The sequence below is a fragment of the Mixophyes fleayi genome, chromosome 4, assembly GCF_038048845.1.
Source record: "Mixophyes fleayi isolate aMixFle1 chromosome 4, aMixFle1.hap1, whole genome shotgun sequence".
Lineage (NCBI taxonomy): Eukaryota > Metazoa > Chordata > Amphibia > Anura > Limnodynastidae > Mixophyes > Mixophyes fleayi.
In genome coordinates this window covers 109,391,352-109,409,423 of record NC_134405.1, presented here as the reverse complement: position 1 = coordinate 109,409,423, position 18,072 = coordinate 109,391,352, and the positions used below count along the sequence as shown (strand labels likewise).

The 18,072-nt window shown below is 38.2% G+C and overlaps 1 protein-coding gene across 3 annotated transcripts in view; it reads right to left on the bottom strand.

The window, feature by feature from the left end:
- Nucleotides 1-18,072, bottom strand: part of DMXL2 (Dmx like 2) — a 104,798-nt gene that overhangs the window by 68,008 nt on the left and 18,718 nt on the right. For all 3 annotated transcript variants that reach the window (XR_012691264.1, XM_075207987.1, XM_075207988.1), the window contains exons 3-7: nucleotides 14,916-14,990; nucleotides 9,754-9,832; nucleotides 8,961-9,114; nucleotides 3,301-3,367; nucleotides 699-877 (exon numbers count right to left, since the gene is read on the bottom strand). Coding sequence is in view for 2 of the 3 variants with exons in the window: in XM_075207987.1 (XP_075064088.1) it covers nucleotides 699-877; nucleotides 3,301-3,367; nucleotides 8,961-9,114; nucleotides 9,754-9,832; nucleotides 14,916-14,990 (554 nt within the window). In the remaining variant the exon portion in view is untranslated. The remainder of the gene's footprint in view (nucleotides 1-698; nucleotides 878-3,300; nucleotides 3,368-8,960; nucleotides 9,115-9,753; nucleotides 9,833-14,915; nucleotides 14,991-18,072) is intronic.

Here is an 18,072-nt window from a genome sequence, read left to right as displayed (position 1 = left end):
TGTTAGTGGTCTTGATATGCATTAGAGAATGCTGGTAAGCACAGCAATAAAAATAAATAAATGCAATAAAATTAGAATGATGTAAAACTTCTAAGGAAACCAGTCACTGAGACATTTTCTTAACCCACAATTAAATATTTACAGATACGTAGCTTTTAAAATTACAACACTAGTAATTTATCGATCAATATGAAACACCAATAGTTATGTGAAACTTAAAAATGGAGCCCTGGGTACATGTTATGCTGCCACACTGCTACAGCCGGACAGCATCCATGTTGTAGGACACTTAACAAGGCACATTCTGAATATATATTATGTCTGCACCATGGGTACTAAAAAGATGAAATGTTTGTGCACAGTAACCACTTATGATATGACGTACGGTGTCGCAATTTAGAAAACGTTAATCTATAAATGTATGGCAATTCTATGTTATGGTATCTTGAATCATGTAGTGAGAAAATTAGTTTCCTATTAGTATTATTAATCATAGCTGCAAAGGTATAAATGGATTAAGCCACCACATTCACCAAACACTTACTCTGTTTATTGATTGTTTATACAAAACATATCCTGTTAAAAAGAAAAATGTAATCAACATATCTCTGTAAAAAGTCAAATAATGTTACCTAACCACCTCTTCCTCCTACAGTTTTGGCTGCAAAGGACAGTGAAGCAATTATATGGATGCTTACCTTGGCATAAACCTGCTTGTGTTCCTCCATGAAAAACCAACTACTGCCCGAGGGTGGGCAAGGTATACAAACGAAAACTTGACATCAACCAAATTTCCTTTTTTCTGTAGACTTTCATGAAGAAAAAAAGATGATTTCCACCCAGTTAGCGGGTACCAGATCTTCAGAAGACAATCATCCTGTAGATAGAAAGCTCTCTCTTTACCATGTATGAGTGCATGAGAAGGAAAATGTCCTTGTGCTATTATGTGTCCTCCCCCAACACTCTGATATCTGGTCAGACATCATGACCTCCAAACAACAGTTAAACAATTGGTTTGCAATATAGCCACAATATTGTTGTATGATCTGGTTATTCTGGAGCCATGGACAGGGCTATCACCTCGGGAACTTCCCAAGTTGAACAATGATTCAATGTATGCCGGGACAGTTGTGGTGGTGGTTTGTGTGTGTTTTACCGGGAATAGCCAATTCCGATGTTCAATCCATTTTTCCGCCACACTCAAAGGTAATCAAACTTGGTTTGCGTCTAACAAGGTCACAAACACAATACAATCTGACTTCATTGACCAAGCAATAATGGAACATGTGGCGAGTTTAAGCTAGAAAAAACACGGAACAAGTTCCTTGGTCCACTTAGAGATCACTTGTTCTTGGCCATCTTCCTATAGTAGTTTGCTGTTAGGATTTTAATTGTTCACAGATGGAAAGGTAGGCAGACAATGACCACTATCATTATGTCTGTGGTAATTGATCTCCACACAAATTGGGCTCTGCTGGATTCACCAAATTATGCCCGACTGCTGATCAGGCCGGACAGGGTGATCTTACCATGTGTGGCTATGTGTATGCATTTTAGGGGTCCCTTTTAATATTCATTGTTCTTTAGCTATATCATGTTTGTTATTTGGTCAAATTAATATATTTTAATTTGCACTTTAAACAAAATAAATAAATAAACCTTCTTAGTTATGTTAGTTGGATTTTAAGCTATAGAAATCAAAACCTTTATCACCCTTCAGCAGCATAGAATCCTTTCTCACACAAGTTGGCTAATATAAATACCTAGACATTTGGGGAAATTTAACATCCAAAATTGTTCCTAGCACCGCAAAAACTGGTAGCAATCTTATGTGCAAATAGTTTTTCTAACATTGTTCCTGACCTTGCCATTCTTCAGCAAATGGCATCTTGTGCTAATAATAGAAAACCTTCACTCCTGAGAAAGAAACCTCTCCTGTCTGCTATCCCGTGGAGCATATTAAAGTATTCACTTGCCTGAACTCAACCACAGGACTTTTATGAATTACGCCCAGGCAAAGCTGTGCTGCTGCATTCAGAGCTAAGGATTTATATTTCTGTGGAAAATATTGTTCATGACGAATGTCTGACAAAAGTAACAGAATCTCATGTGCAAACAGACTGGTCAATGGTACCAAAGAAGAGACAATATTTTACTGGGATTAAATGCCCATTACATTTTTTTGTTTGCACAGGAGGCACAATTGATTTTAATTTAAATTTAAAATTAATGTAATACTATTTCCCAAACACATGTTGGGCAAGCTGGTCATTTGTTATCTGGTCAATAGCAAATATAGGTTATAAACTCCCCTTATACAACATTCTTATGGAGATTTAGATAGCACAGGGGTGATTTCCTAGGCCAATACGGAGAGGGAGCAAGACAAGTATAGATGAGTCATCCATGATGAAAATGGAAACAAGCTGCCATCTGAAGCGGAGGCAGCAAACGCTTTATAGCTGGAAGTCTCTTAATGATGCCATCTGTCACAAAATCATATGGTCGGATAATCGTGAATGCTGCAACATGACTTTAGAGGATAGAGCAAAACAACCAAATCTGGCACCTTTAATCTACTAAAATACATCCAGGGAAAAAATAAAACCTTTAAGTAAGTGTGTGTGTAATATATATATATATATATATATATATATATATATATATCTATATATCTATATATATATATCTATCTCTTATTTTTTTTATTAAACTAGTGTTCTATACGTTGGGATGTCTTTACCTTTTCCAGAGAGTATAAGCATCCCTGTCTATTTGAATTTTATCAACTAAATAAATAACAGTAAAATAAAATATGTGTATGTATGCATGCATGCATTGAATTTTATCCACTAAATTAATAACAGTAAAATAGAATATGTGTGTGTATGTATGTGTATATATATATATATATATATATATATATATATATATATATATATATATATATATATACACACATACATATATATACATATATATACATATATACACATATATATATATATATATACACATATACACACATTTTATTTTTCTATTTAGTGGATAAAATTCAAATAGACAGGGATGCTTATACTCTCTGGAGACGGTAAAGACATCCCAACATATAGAACACTAGTTTAATAAAAAAATAAAAAAATGATATCCTAAAACTGTATCATAACACAAGTGTCCATTTTCCAAAAGTAAAAAGTGTATTACACATTACAAAAATCTGTTTCATGTAGAATTCATAAAAAGTGATCTTCTTTCATACTGCAGTGAAATGTTAAAAACAAAATAGCTGAGACAACATACCTTCCCTGCAGTAGCAAAGTATTCACCATCTGGGGACCATTTCATCAAAAGCACAGGCACTGCAGTTCTGTTTGCAAAGAAACATTAAATATTCATTGCTATAGTCTGCTGTCGTGCATGGTATGTAAATTAGATTAATAAATAAAGAGAATTGTTTTGTTATTGTAGGTCATGAATCCTTTAAGTTATAGTATATAGGATAGATTTTGTGCAAAATATCATATACTAAAGCATACTCCAACTACTTAGCTGGGAAGTGACTTTTATTGTAATATAAGGTCAAAAAGAACAGTATAAACACACAGGTTTTGTATTCATTTTTCCCAATACGAGACAGGTTAAGCAGTAACTATAAATAATCTCATAGTTTATTCCATGCACTTCAAACCCAGTGTTCTCCAGTTATATTTTCTAAATAGGAAACTGCTTTAGGTAATTTTCCAGGGCTTTATTATGCAGTGGCGTGTTCGGTTTTGTTGTGTTCCTCAACACACACAGAGGACTTTACTTCAAGTATAAATTGATACCTTTGCTAAACACTTGTAGCTATTTTAGAAACAGATCACAAAGATAAAGGGAACAAATAGACTGTGCATTCATATATTTTTGTTAACAGCCAAGGGCGTATAGCCAAGGAATCAATCTACGATACTTGTGTTACCTACAAAATCCTACATATAGACAGTTCAGAAGAGAAACCATCAAAGGAGACTCTAATGTTCTTAGTGAGTTATTCTATAAAAATTTAAAAAAAGCAAACAAAGACATTTTGGAGCAAAAATGACACTATTGGGGTAGATTCAATTCCCAGCGTTATTCTTTACAACACCACAATCCGGGCACTATTACAGTTATTACGGTAATTTCAGTGCAGATTTCAGCGTTGAAATTGCCGCAGTAATGGTAATAATGCGTAATAACAGTAGTAGCACGCAGTCCATGTTGTTCTTAAGAACAACACGGGGAAATGAATCCATCCCAATGCACTATAAAGATTTTTTTTTCTTCTAAAAGTGAAATTATTAAAATGTTGGGTTTTATAAAAATTATTTAAAAAAGTTGTTTTCTATTTATTTATTTTTTATTAATTGTGCATTCTCAACTATTTTTTTTTGTGGGGAGGGTAAGAGCACCACAGATGGAGATTAAACAGATAAATATCAGAAAAATGTAAATTATGGTAAAACATATTCTATAACTTTAAAAGGATATTAAATCAATGTGCAATTTGTAGAATGTATAGAAAAGCCAAAACTGCTTTTTAAGTCATGTATACTACAATATTCCCATCATTTTTAAAACACAATTAAGATTAGCTAACGGTAAATGTACTGAAAACTGTTTTTAAGTTAAATTTCACTGCTATACAAAATAGTTACACTGAGCATATAATTTAATGATAAAACTTCCCCTTTCAGAAGAAGCATACGTAAGGACATGTGTTTGGTCTCCAGCTGGTCCAGTTTGGTCTCCAGCTCCAGCTATTTTTGACTTGGTCAAAAATAGGGTATGGTAAAGACAAGATGCTATGACCCATAAATGAAATCTAAGGAAGGGTTGTGGTTTACAAGGAACATTTATTAGAGGAGAATCCTCTGTGGTCATGATAATAACGATCCCTCTCGTTCACATGTTATATGAGAGGATATTATATATCAATTTGAGCTACCAATCTAAATTGTTGGGACTATATGTATAGACCCTTAACCTTCTAAGTACCTACATAAGTCAGGTTATTAATCCTGACCTTTGGAACCATATACATCCAGACCTAAGTTTCCCTCAATATCTGTGTTAGACTTCAATATCCTAGCGGCTTTAATAACTATAACCCTTAGAAGTGCATATGTATTAGAATCACTGTTATTTAATCAGAGTGGACACATTTGCTGACTATATGTGAAACACAATGTATCAATGAATATATGAAATTTAATCTGAATAAACTGTGCTATTTAACTTAATTGATACAAGGTTTACACTCATGGGTAATTTCCCCAATCAATTATAAGTGTCACAATTTTGTGACCACCGGCTTCCCGGAAGGGCATTTTTAATCATCTTTATCACTTATCTTCATTTTCATCACCTCTTTATTTTAACAATTCGCCTAGTCTTATATCCGATATTTGTCTAATTTTTAATAATCATTAATAAAGTTGATTTTATAAAACTCTTAGGGACAGGAGTGCCCCATACACTACCTTTTTCAGTTGATGTCTATCATCAATTGATTCCCTTTATGTTCTAGATTCGTCTAGTCTAGGGAGCACCCCCTCATACCATATATAACCTATAATACCTATTGAGGTTTGTCCCTGCTTTAGAGCGGATTGACAATCTTTCTTTCCTTGAACCAGGAGATCCAAGACCTCCTGATGAAGGGACCATTCTCCCGAATGAACCCTGTTTCGCTGAGATAATCGGCTTCCCAGTTGTCTACACCTGGAACGAATATTGCCAATAAAATTGGAATGTGTTTTTCTGCCCACAGCATTATCCTGGACACTTCGCTCATGGCCCTGGCACTGCGCGTACCTCCCTGATAATGGAGAATGCTACTGCCGTTGCATTATCCGACTGGACCCTGACCGACACCAATAAAAGGAACTGCCTGCAAGGTGCACTTGGAATCCGCGTCCCCAGACCAAGAACGCAACCATTTATGGTTACGTTCTTATGTTCTTTAGAACGTCTTGCTGTTATAACCAACGCTGAAAGCTTAGCAGCCAGAGAATTGACATCTAATGAAAGCTGCCTAACAAACTCCGAAGCCTCTCTAATATGATCAGAGAGCACCAATAACTCGTCACTAGGGGCTCAATCACGGAGACCTTTTGTCAACTGCTCTGTCCGCGCTTGGATAGCCTTATTGACCCGGGCCGTGGACATTGCCAGCATAAAAACACTACCAGCTGCTTCATAAGTCGACCTGAACAACAACAAAAAAAAAATCTAATTTTTTATCTGTAGCATCCCTGAGGGAAATAACACCCTCAACTGGTAAAGTGGTTGTTCTAGTCAACCTGGCTATGGGAGGGTCCACCCTTGGTAGTGCCTCCCATTTGTCACAATCTTCAGCTGGAAGAGGGCAGAGAGTTATCAACTTCGCTGGCCTGTAAAAACGCTGATCAGGCTTTTTCCAGGTGTCAGAAATTGTTTCATCTTTTAAAACAGAGAAAAAACAGCTTCACGGGATACCTCTGGGTTTATGGAGCCTAATGTCTGGCGCACAAACAAACACCAGGTCCTCTACACCCTGCACAGTGGATGAATCTTCTACACTGGCCAAATACTCCTGCCCCGAATCCTGGTGAACCTCACCTTCTTCCTGCGATGTGGACATAAAATTCCTAGCTTCCCGAGACGCTTATGAGATGGTCTCGTAGCCGCAATCAGTAAGCGTTCCAGTGAGGAAGTAGCCGCAACTAAACCCAGAGCCGAAACCGCAAGGTATTGTGCTAAAGATGATACTACTTGGGACGCCCCAGAAGAGGACAGTCCTAACTGTGTATCTGACATGTGTAGTGCAGAAACAGAAGTAGAAGGTTGACTCACGGTGAGACACTACCCTTGTGAGCTCTGTTAACATTGAAGTCAAAGAACGCAGGATCTGGAGGCAGACTGGGTTTGACTGTAATCCCAGAACTCCGCCTCACAAGCTGTACACAGGGCCTCCGAGTTAAATGTAACGAAAAATTGTCTTGTGTACAGTCTAACACAATTATAATACAGAACAGACCCTGCAGCAGTACCCTTTTTAGAGGTCCCCCTTTGCAGCTGTTTGCACGGTAAACATATACAAATATAATATATATATATATATATATATATTATACCATATATTAGAAATGGAAACATTTTCCTTTTTTTGCAAAATGCAGGAATTACATACACACTAAATATATCAGCATGGGTCCAGGATGTTTTTTAAACATATATTCGGTAACCCTTTCACTGTAAACCAGCAAATAGTACAATATATAGATGTTTCAACACAGATATAATTGTAATGCTAACAGAGACCACAAAAAAATTAGCTGCACACACCCCCACTCTTAAAGACAATTACATTACAGAAAGAGCGCATAAGAAAGGCAAAATAAAACCTGTCCTGTATGAGGGGCACAGCAGGGCTCCTTCCTCCACAGTGTGGGAATGGCGCTGAACGCTGCATGCTGGCGCCAGGAAGTAGCAAAGGAGTTCCAGGACCTCCCCTTCCTCCGGCCAATGGCTGCCCCTGTCTCTTCCAGGGCGTCCTGTGCCCCTCTGTGTGCTACAGAGCCACAGCTGTGCTCTCTGATTCAACGGAGATCAGCTGTGGCTACTCTGGTCCCCCTTCTTGCTGGCAATGCTCGTTGCCTAGGGGTAAGGAGGACGAGACTGTAGCACCTGTCAGTCTGCTGCGGTCGCAGCTGTCAGCGCTGTAACAGCTGGCAATGTAGAAAACTATCTTCTATAGAGACAGCGGCCAGCTCTGCTGGGGGTGAGATAGCTGTCAAAGCTACTCACCCCGGCTCAGGGACCTGGGGTGGAGGAAGGCCGCAGACTATCCCCCCCACTGGGAGGCATCCCTGAGCCCAGCATTTTTCCCCCTGTAAAAAGAAGAATAGAAAAATATGAAATAAAATTAAATAAAATTAAATCCAGGGCAAGAGCCCTGGAAACATGTCTGACTGAGGCACTAACAAGAAAAATGATTATGCCTCCTGTGGGAGGGGTATAACAGGGGTGGAGTGTCACTCACAGAGTTAACAGTTTAGTGCCTGGTCTCCAGTATGTAAAGCAGTGTCCCCTAATTGGACGTATGAGAAAACACACTTAGCATTATAAATGTCTTCATGGCAGAAGGTGTTTCAGTCCTGCATGACCAGACCAACGATCATATTTAGTCAATGTGATTGAAATAGACAATTTTGAAAACAAGCATTCTGCCCTAAAACACAACGTGTACATGTACTATATAAAATAACTCTGATACTCCTTAGCCCTTTGGGCTATATATGAACCTATAAATTGATTGAGCAACTTCCATTTCTGTATTGTTGTTTGAGAGGCATGTTTGGTATCAGTAGCTGCTAGCCTTCTATTGCCATTTGGAGGCTTCTGGGGCACCTCCTGGTAAGTTAGCTCTCAATTTAAAAACATATACATGTATGACCCAGTATATAGGGACACTTGATTGTTTAGAGTTAGAACCACGCTATTAGCAGAAGTGCCATGAAGTGGCGAGTGGCTTATCTTGCACTTACATATGTGTGTTACTGAGAATTCTGCATTTTTATGTACATGTAGAATAGCAGCTCTTTTGCTAGTTCATAGGAGTGTGCTGGGGGATTTTTCTCTCTTTTTTCCTTTCTTGATAAGCTCACCCTTTAAAGCACCTGCTGTGAACCTATAAATTGATTGAGCAACTTCTGTTTCTATAAAATTACTATATATTTCTATATAAATATGCATACATATATACAAGAGTGTGCTTTGTCCTAGCATAATGTGGAGACATGCTTAAGATACTGGACCTGTGTGCTCTCTGCGTTGCTGATAAACACATCTCACTATGATTTGTACACTTGTAATGTTACATCAGAAATGATAGATGTCATTTCAGAGCATGTTCAGAGCTGCGGCAGCATGTCAAATGTCTCTTCTCAACTTACTTGCATTGCCAGATACAGTTCCAGTCATTCAGAGCTGGTTGAACTTTATCCTCTATGACGTGTCTGTCAATATCATCCTCATCCTCTTCTAGAATATCACTTGAAGGTGGTGCCCATAATTTTAAGTAATCAGTGGCTGTCAGCAGTCTGTTACCTGCAGAATATTCATTAAACCCCCAAATTACTATTATATTTGCAAGACATGAAATTAATTAAATTTTACACTTTTATCTGACTTTTTAAAATAGACATATTTGCAAACTGGTTTTAGAGAAGTTCCTTTTTAAGTCAATTGAATGACTTGTCATTTCCCCATTGTCTTTCCTGTTTCTCTGCTGATGCATAAAATAATCTAATTACCTTACTGCAAAGTCAAATACAGCACAACATACCCTACAACATCACAATGGCTACTAGCAGAGCAAGAGGCTAAACTGATATTCAGTAGTTCAAGAAAACATAGCCTGCAGGAACACCTTACAGGAAATAATGCTGAGTATTAGTAGCTGCATTTCAATTACATGAACTTGCAGGTATAAGAAAGCCATGTCTACAACAAATATATCAATAACAGACGCACACAGCTGTCACATGAGCTGGGCATCGGATACCTGCTACACTTCAAAGATTGATTTCCCTACAAACAAATACATTAAGCAGGGATAAGCACTAAAGGCTTTAAATAATCTTCAACATACTCTAAAATGAAACAACGATTGTTACCCGTCACAAAAAAGGAACACATTATTTAGAGGGGGAAAAAAAAAAACAAGAAGAGAGGTCATTTACTTACCTTGAGGATCCCAAGCCAAATTGTAAGTCACTGAAGTAAGCAAAAACTGGCCTGTCCTAAGCCACTGATATTTAAGCTGCTGGAAAAAAAAAAACAGAACATATTTTGATGTTACAGGTCATATCAGAAATCTCAGCACAACAGTCAAACTGGCTCAAATGGTGTTCACTCCACTTACTGAGGTTTTGTACCTTCTCGTTTACCACCATCTCTGCAGCACCTAATGGGATCTATAGAATACCCGCATCAAAAACAAAATGTATGTTCCCAACTGGGCTGGTAAAAGTGTAATTCAACTGCAATATGTGCAGACACTACACTGACCAGAAATCAGAAACCTGCTAAAATATTAGAACTGATGTCTAAACAATACGCATCTACTGGACAGGGCGGTGACACAGTGGTTAACATTGAGAACTTACAGCGCTGGGGTCAAGGGTTCAGTTCCAACCAGGACCCTATGGATACCTGCTACACTTAAAAGATTGATTTCCCTACAAATATATTAAGCAGGAAAAAGCTTAACATATGGAGTTTATTCTCCCATCCACTCCAAACACATACAGATAGGTTAATTGACTACCGACAAAATTAACTTGTGTGCGAACATAGATTGCAAGTTTCATTGGGGGAGAGAGAGACTGATGTGAATGATTAAGTATCCTCTGCAAAGAATTTTGTAATATATAGGCACTATATAAATAACTATTAATGACAATAATTATAAAAATTCTACCATATTATTTTCTCAAAGTGGTCTATGGGGTGCAAGCAAAAATTAGTGAAAATTTAAATCTGAACAGCTCCACAGAGAAGCCAGGGTCCTATGAGACCTATAATATTGAGGAAACGCTGATAAAATTGACAGAAATATTTACTCTTAATTATATGTCAAATCGACATAAAAGTAATGTATAAAATACAATACAATTTGATATTATACCGGTATATTACATAAATCTATAAAATCGGGATTGAATATATATATATATATATATATATATATATATATATATATATATATATATATATATATATATATTTCTTCTCATATAGATATCAAATACACATCCAACAATAGCCAGTATTCGATATATAAAAAGTGTGACATTTATCTGTTCAGAGCGTCGGTATCCATAGCACTTGTTGGAATGGCCATTCACTCCAAATAGTATTTATTGTTCATTCACGTGAAACAACTAGCAGTTGTCAAACAAGCAGCATGTGATCCCGGAAGTGACATCCGTATGGGACCTCGTGCTAAATTGAATTCCTCCCAAAGTATAAATAACTATAACAAATAAACATTAGGCCATTGCCCCTAGAGGGCAAGTAAACATTTATCATGGCATATTGCATTCCAAGTAATTACACATAAGATTATATTGTTTTATTCATCACAAAGAGCTCTACAAAATATATCCTTTATAACTAAGTAGCGTTTTAATATACCGTTCTTAGAAGTAAAATATTGTGTTCCAACCTGGGAGGTGTCAATTGATCAATCTATGTAAGGAGATTAGGGATGTGTCCAGTTTGTTTCTGGTATTAACAACTCGTTTCTTTAACTGTTATTTTTATGTACATTAATGAAGTCATATCACATAAGCAAATCTGTCAGCCTGACATGGGGCTGCTGTAGAACTAACAAAACGTTCAACAGTTATAGCTGGTGCTACAATATGTCTGACCAGACGTGGGGTCTGTCGATTAATCTTGGAAACATTTGTTAAAAGGAGCTATTGACCTTTTTGTGTATTGTCCTGCATCATCAGGTCCGATAAACAAGTAACCAGGAATGCATTAGTCAGACTCTACAACTCAGAATTTATTATTTTTACTACACTATGTAAGATTAAAGTGAACTTTGCAATGTATGCACCTCCTTTACGGTAGTTCTTTTTTTAATCTGCAGATTTCATGTTACACTACGCAATACATGCAGCTTTTCTCAGGATTTGAACTGTGTTGAGATATGAACAGGTAGTATACAGTGACCATAATAAAGAATGCTCCCCCTGCCCACATCATTTTGTGAATACTACTGTGTTATACATATAGTGACTGCACTGTGGTCATAACACGTAGGGTGACTGAGACCAGAGATTCTCTCCAGATAGCAATATACTAAAGGGAGACAAACCTTGCAAAATAATATCCATTATCAAAACTAAACAAAGTATCTCTAAGTATATACATTGCAATGTTCATTTTACACCACAATATAAAAGTGTCACAATGCAATACCAGTTGTGACTATTTAAAATATTGCTCAAATATCTGGCACGTACCTAGACTACGGTACAAAAACTGCAGCACTAACATCAATGTGTGCTTGGGACCCTAGTATTATAGTTTAACTCGCCTCTCTGTCAAAAAGCACATAAATGCTGCAATAAAAGAGTGCTTTTGTTTTTCTTTCAAGTTCCATAACCCGAGTGAATAACCAGCGTACTTCTGTATGGTAATAGCAACATTTATTGAGCAGATCCAACTTCATGACAGAGTATCTTGAAGAGTCTGTGGTTCAGAGCTTGAGACCATATGAAGTTCACTGCTTGAACAGTGGTATCCATGGCCGATTTAAGTTTTGGAGTGAGTATTTTTGATGCTAAGGAATGACGATGTAGAGAACAATGGATTACCTTTATGATTGGAGCCTCCCGATGCACCAAAAACAGAATTCTTTCCCAACATTGAAGGAGCACCATCAGAAGCTATGAAACCCAATTTTAATTTCCAGTCCAACTCATTTTTTGAAAATAGCTCATCAATTAGCCAGTAAATATCAAAAGCTTTTGTGGTACCCAACAGAGGGTCACAGAACAAAAAGTCCTCCTTGATGCAGGAGTTGGTGGCATATCTCACAAAGGTCAGGAATTAACTGCATTGAGCCTCATCCATACTTTAGTCCAAAGGGTAGTTACTTCCTTGAGTTCTTCCACAAGTTGAGCCAAAACATCAGTTGATATATATTAAATTCTACATCAGATGATGTTATTTGATAGAGGTATTTGAGCAATCTGGTTCCTCTATTGCTCTCCAAGAACAGTTTCAACCATTTGAAGTGCACAAGACTTTATTAGAGTCTCACTGATAGTGTGTGGCTTTTTGTTCTTAGCAATAAGATATGCCACTCTTTAGGAGGCTTCAAGCAGTGGTTTTTGTGTAGTTTTAGATATAAAACCTAACTTGGGTAACGTACCTGATGATTTGAGTCAACCTCATCTGTTTAAGTGACTCCAGCGACTCTCCAGGGATTCCTGGGTGTACTTTAGTGAAATGATCCTGGAGTTTGGCAGGCCTCGTATTATCAATGCAAAGAATTTTTGCACATAAATAACACTGCGTTTTTCAATTCCATCACGGCCAAGGTAGCATTTGAACCCATATTTATCATACTAGTCACTATACCTCTTTTGCTGTTGTTGACATTTTCTCTTAGGACACAGCATTGTAATATATACTCTTATAGCAGTGGAGTTAATAATGGAACAACTTCTTGCATTGAAGAGGAAAGACAAACTGTTAACTAAGCTAGTAATAAATAAAATTAAATGGTTTTGGAAAAATCCATTGCTGCAGTCATTCAGACTGTGCATTGCAATCTAACTATAACAGTCGCTAAGTGAGGAGTGATCGCGACTGCTCTTTTACTGTTCTTGCGATTGTTCTAAGCAAGTGTTGTGCGAGTCATTTCCGGCACGGGAGTTTGGTACAAGATTAAACTAAACCGAAAGTTACTTTTATTTTACCGAACAAAGTAACAGGAGTCTTAATTTTACCGAACACTTCAATCATACGGAATTATGATTATCAGCATGCCTCCAATATTTTTTTGGATCCGGTTAATCGCGACTCGACTGTATCTAAACTAAACTCTAAAAAAACAAAAGCAATTACAAAAATGTTATAGAGGACAGTCACACATCCCCAGTAACCCCTTTGCACCTCCCCAGGGGAAGCACCCTTCACAGGTTAAGAACCCCTGGGTTAGAGCAACATTTATTCTGTGTGACACTCATCAAAATGGTATCAATGATACTCAGGCTGGAAGACTTAGCCTTGTGGTTCTGGGTGTGAGTTGATGGAAAGAAAGGGACATTTTTAATATAATTCTCTTTCCCATTTGGTTTCACCATTCTATTTATTTCCATTGGCTTTAAACGTTTATTCAGCCAGGTTTCCTTCGCAACTGAGCATTGTAAGATCATTTGTAATGCATGTAGTATTACAAGTGATCTATAACTCCTGGGTTGTAGCATTATTTTAGACTGTTTCACCCTCCACAGAGGCAAACTGCCATCACCAGTATTCCAAGGCAAGTGTAACATTAATATTGATTGTTATGGGTTTCTGAATGAGTGACAATCTGTAGCCAAAGTCTGGCCCTCCGATTGTATAGGAATCATTTCTACATCAATTGAACTAAAGCAAGGGCAACATTGTTTTCAGCCTAAGTAGCTTTAATTAGGTTAAAATCGGTATTGCCATGAGACCAGAGCTGTGCAGAACTCTTGCAAACAACAGATATTTTAATTCCAAGTCAGCAAAACAAAACAAAAATACAAATATTGCATTTCTCCAAACAACAGGAGACTATCATTATTTACATGTATTACGTATCTACTACAAACATTAAAGGTATTATATAATTGCATATTTTTCTTACGTATCCCATAAAAATAAAAAGACAAAAACTGCTCTTTGTATTTAAAATATACAGTATTTAAGAAATTTGATTGAACCGTATTTCCACTTGCTATGTAGCAAACTGAAGGCTATTTTTAATCTCTCTCATTAATAATGTACTTAGTTCAGCTGCCTTTTGGATCCCATTAGGCTAAATCTGCACCAACCAAGTGTTTGAGTTAAAAACATAGGGCGAATAACCATCCCCTCACAGAATTTTTGTATCATGACAAAATTACAATTCAGTCTCTGCACAAATGAACACAATATTCTGAATGCTATCAACACTATACAATACAAACTAACAATGTTTTTTCCTATGTCTCTAGATGCTTCATATTCTTATAAATATATTATATCTCTATATTTTGCATTTTCCTAATCAAAATGATAAAAATACAACAAAAACATTGAGAAACAAGAACATGGTAGGAGTAAGAATTAGAGCAGCATTATAGCTTATTACTTACACTGTTTCGCTTGTGTGAGTTAGCTGTACCCAGTGGTTCAAATATACAAACAGTGTTTCCATATGAAGCAGCAATCTGGGTAGAAAAATATATATAGTTTACTATTATTGTACAATATGCAATTACATTGCTTGGATTATGCCCTTTGCACAGGAAAAATATTTAATTATGAATAATGTTTTATTTTTCTGCAAACATTCATGAATTAAACAAATCCATATAATTTTACAGTGGAAAACAAGCTCTAGGCTTTTCGGAATGTTCTATCTAATTGTTCAATACAACAACCTTATGTATGTCTCACTACAAAGTACAGTAACTTCAAAAGTGTAACTTGCTTAATTGTGTCTAGGACTGGGAAATAAAAGTACTAGACATAGTTTTATGTTGTTAATGTAGGATCTGGACATGCACCCAGGGACATCAGGCTACACCAATACTTGCTATTGTAATACGATTGACAGGAGGGAGCTCAGGTATAGCACATGGGATTATGGGGAAGAGAAGACAACAAGGCAACTGTACTGAAAGATGAGCTCTGCAAAAATACTAGCTATCACCATTATTAGCTGTGTAGGGTCCAGTAGAAAAACTCATTTATGGATGAATGTGTAAAAATAAACATCAGTTCAGTACAAAGAGAAACCATGGGGCAGCACTGTGGCTAAGTGGTTAGCACTTTTGCCTCACAGCACTGGGATCATGAGTTCAATTCCCAACCATGGCATTATCTGTGTGGAGTTTGTATGTTCTCCCTGTGTTTGCGTGGGTTTCCTCCAGGTGCTCTGGTTTCCTCCCACACTCCAAAAACATACGGATAGGTTAATTGGCTGCTTTTAAATTGCCCTTAGTCTCTCTCGCTCTGTGTGTGTGTTAGGGAATTTAGATTGTAAGCTCCAATGGGGCAGGGACTGATGTGAGCGAGTTCTCTGTACAGCGCTGCGGAATTAGTGGCGCTATATAAATAAATGGTGATGATGATGATGATGTACGGTTATGGTCTCTTTAATGCCATCTGCTAAAAGACTGTTCCCAGGCTCCATCACTATTTCTGTAAAGAAATACTTTTCTTCTCCCTCCAATTTCACACTATGGTCAAAAAGTATACTGTAAATTTAATTATATTTATGGTGGTCTGTAATTATTAAAGAGTGAATCCTGCCATATTGTTTGTTCTGATAGACAAAAATAAATATTACCTACAGACAACACAGGCAGGCATCGTAGTTAAACTGGGTCAAATATTCACATAAGTGGTTATACTTTATAGTTCATTTCAATGGGTGTTATATGCACAAGTAATTGCTTTACACTTCAGTTCTACAGGAAAACAGTTGCTGCAAAGACAACTTACTTCAAAATGTAGTTACTATACCAGACAAACTTATTTCACTAGGAAGGGTGGACATATTATGTGTGCTTTAAATGCAATGCTAGCCCCCAGGGCCGCCGAGAGGGGGGGGGGGGGGGGGGAGTGGGTACTAATTACCCGGGCCCGGGCATGTCAGGGGGCCCGGCCCGGGTGCCGACGATTTATTTTTTTACTTTATATTTATTTTTTGCCGCGGAGGGGATGGGGGAAGGGGCTCGATCCTTGGTGGGGGGAGCAGGGTAGTAAAAAAAAAACAAAAAAAAAAACAACATACTCACGTGATCACGGCGTCGGCCTCCCTCCTCTCTGCTGCTCTGTGCTCCATACTGACAATGCCGGGTGTGACATCATCATGTCACGCCCAGCATTGTCAGTCTGGAGCAATGGAGCACAGAGCAGCAGAGAAGACAAGAAAGAAGAGGAGAAAAAGGTAAGTGAAGGGAGGAAAACAGGGGGGGGGGGCAGCATGACACAGAGGGGTTAAAGAAAGGAGGGACAAGGAGCATGGCACAGGGGGTCAAGGAAAGGAAGGAGAAGCGCAGAGAGGCACAGGGGCACAGGGGGTTAAAGAAATGAAGGAGAAACGTAGAGAGGCACAAGGGGTTAAAGAAAAGAGGGACAAGAGCAGCATGGCACAGGGGGTTAAAGAAAGGAGGGACAAGCAGCATGGCACAGGGGGTTAAAGAAAGGAGGGACAAGCAGCATGGCACTGGGGGGTTAAAGAAAGGAGGGACAAGCAGCATGGCACAGGGGGTTAAAGAAAGGAGGGACAAGCAGCATGGCACTGGGGTTTAAAGAAAAGAGGGACAAAAGCAGCATGGCACAGGGGGTTAAAGAAAAGAGGGACAAAAGCAGCATGGCACAGGGGGTTAAAGAAAAGAGGGACAAAAGCAGCATGGCACAGGGGGTTAAAGAAAAAAGGGACAAGCAGCATGGCACAGGGGGTTAAAGAAAAGAGGGACAAGCAGCATGGCACAGGGGGTTAAATAAAAGAGGGACAAGCAGCATGGCACAGGGGGTTAAAGAAAAGAGGGACAAGCAGCATGGCACAGGGGGGTTAAAGAAAGGAGGGACAAGCAGCATGGCACAGGGGGTTAAAGAAAAGAGGGACAAGCAGCATGGCACAAGGGGTTAAAGAAAGGGGCAAAGGCAGCATGGAGGGCGCAGTGTGATCATAAGAGGGCATAGCGTGGTGATGATAAAGGGGCACAGTAATGTGTGTGTGATGGCACGGAGCTTTTGGCAATGTAGTGTGTGTGAGGTAGATGGTGGCTAATTAATGGCTGCTATTTTGTTTGCGGGGTAATGGGAATACTATTTTAATGTTGGGGCTGGAGGAAGGCCTAATTATTAATCATGGATGCTATTGATTTAACGGTGGGGCTGGCTATAATTTTCTAAATGTAGCCATTTTTTTTTCCAAATAGGTCCTCCAACATTCCAGGATCCAGACAAGCCGCAACTAAAGAAACCAGCAGCCACATGTGGTAAAAGTGAGAAGAACAGGTAGGACAGAGCAGCATAGTGTGTGAAATGTTGTGATTCTAGTAGGGTCAATGGCAATGTTTGGTGAGTGTTTGGTGAGCCCAGTGGGCGCAGGCCAAGACTGAACTCTTTCTGTACACACTGCATTCTTCCAATACTACACAAGGGTGTTAGATGTCCTGAAAGTCAGGAGTGCTTGGACAAATGTCACGCTCCGGGGAATTCAGGACCTAGTGATTTTATAGTGCTAGGCACGCCCCAACAGCGCCATGCCCCCAATTGTGTGACCACACCCATGAA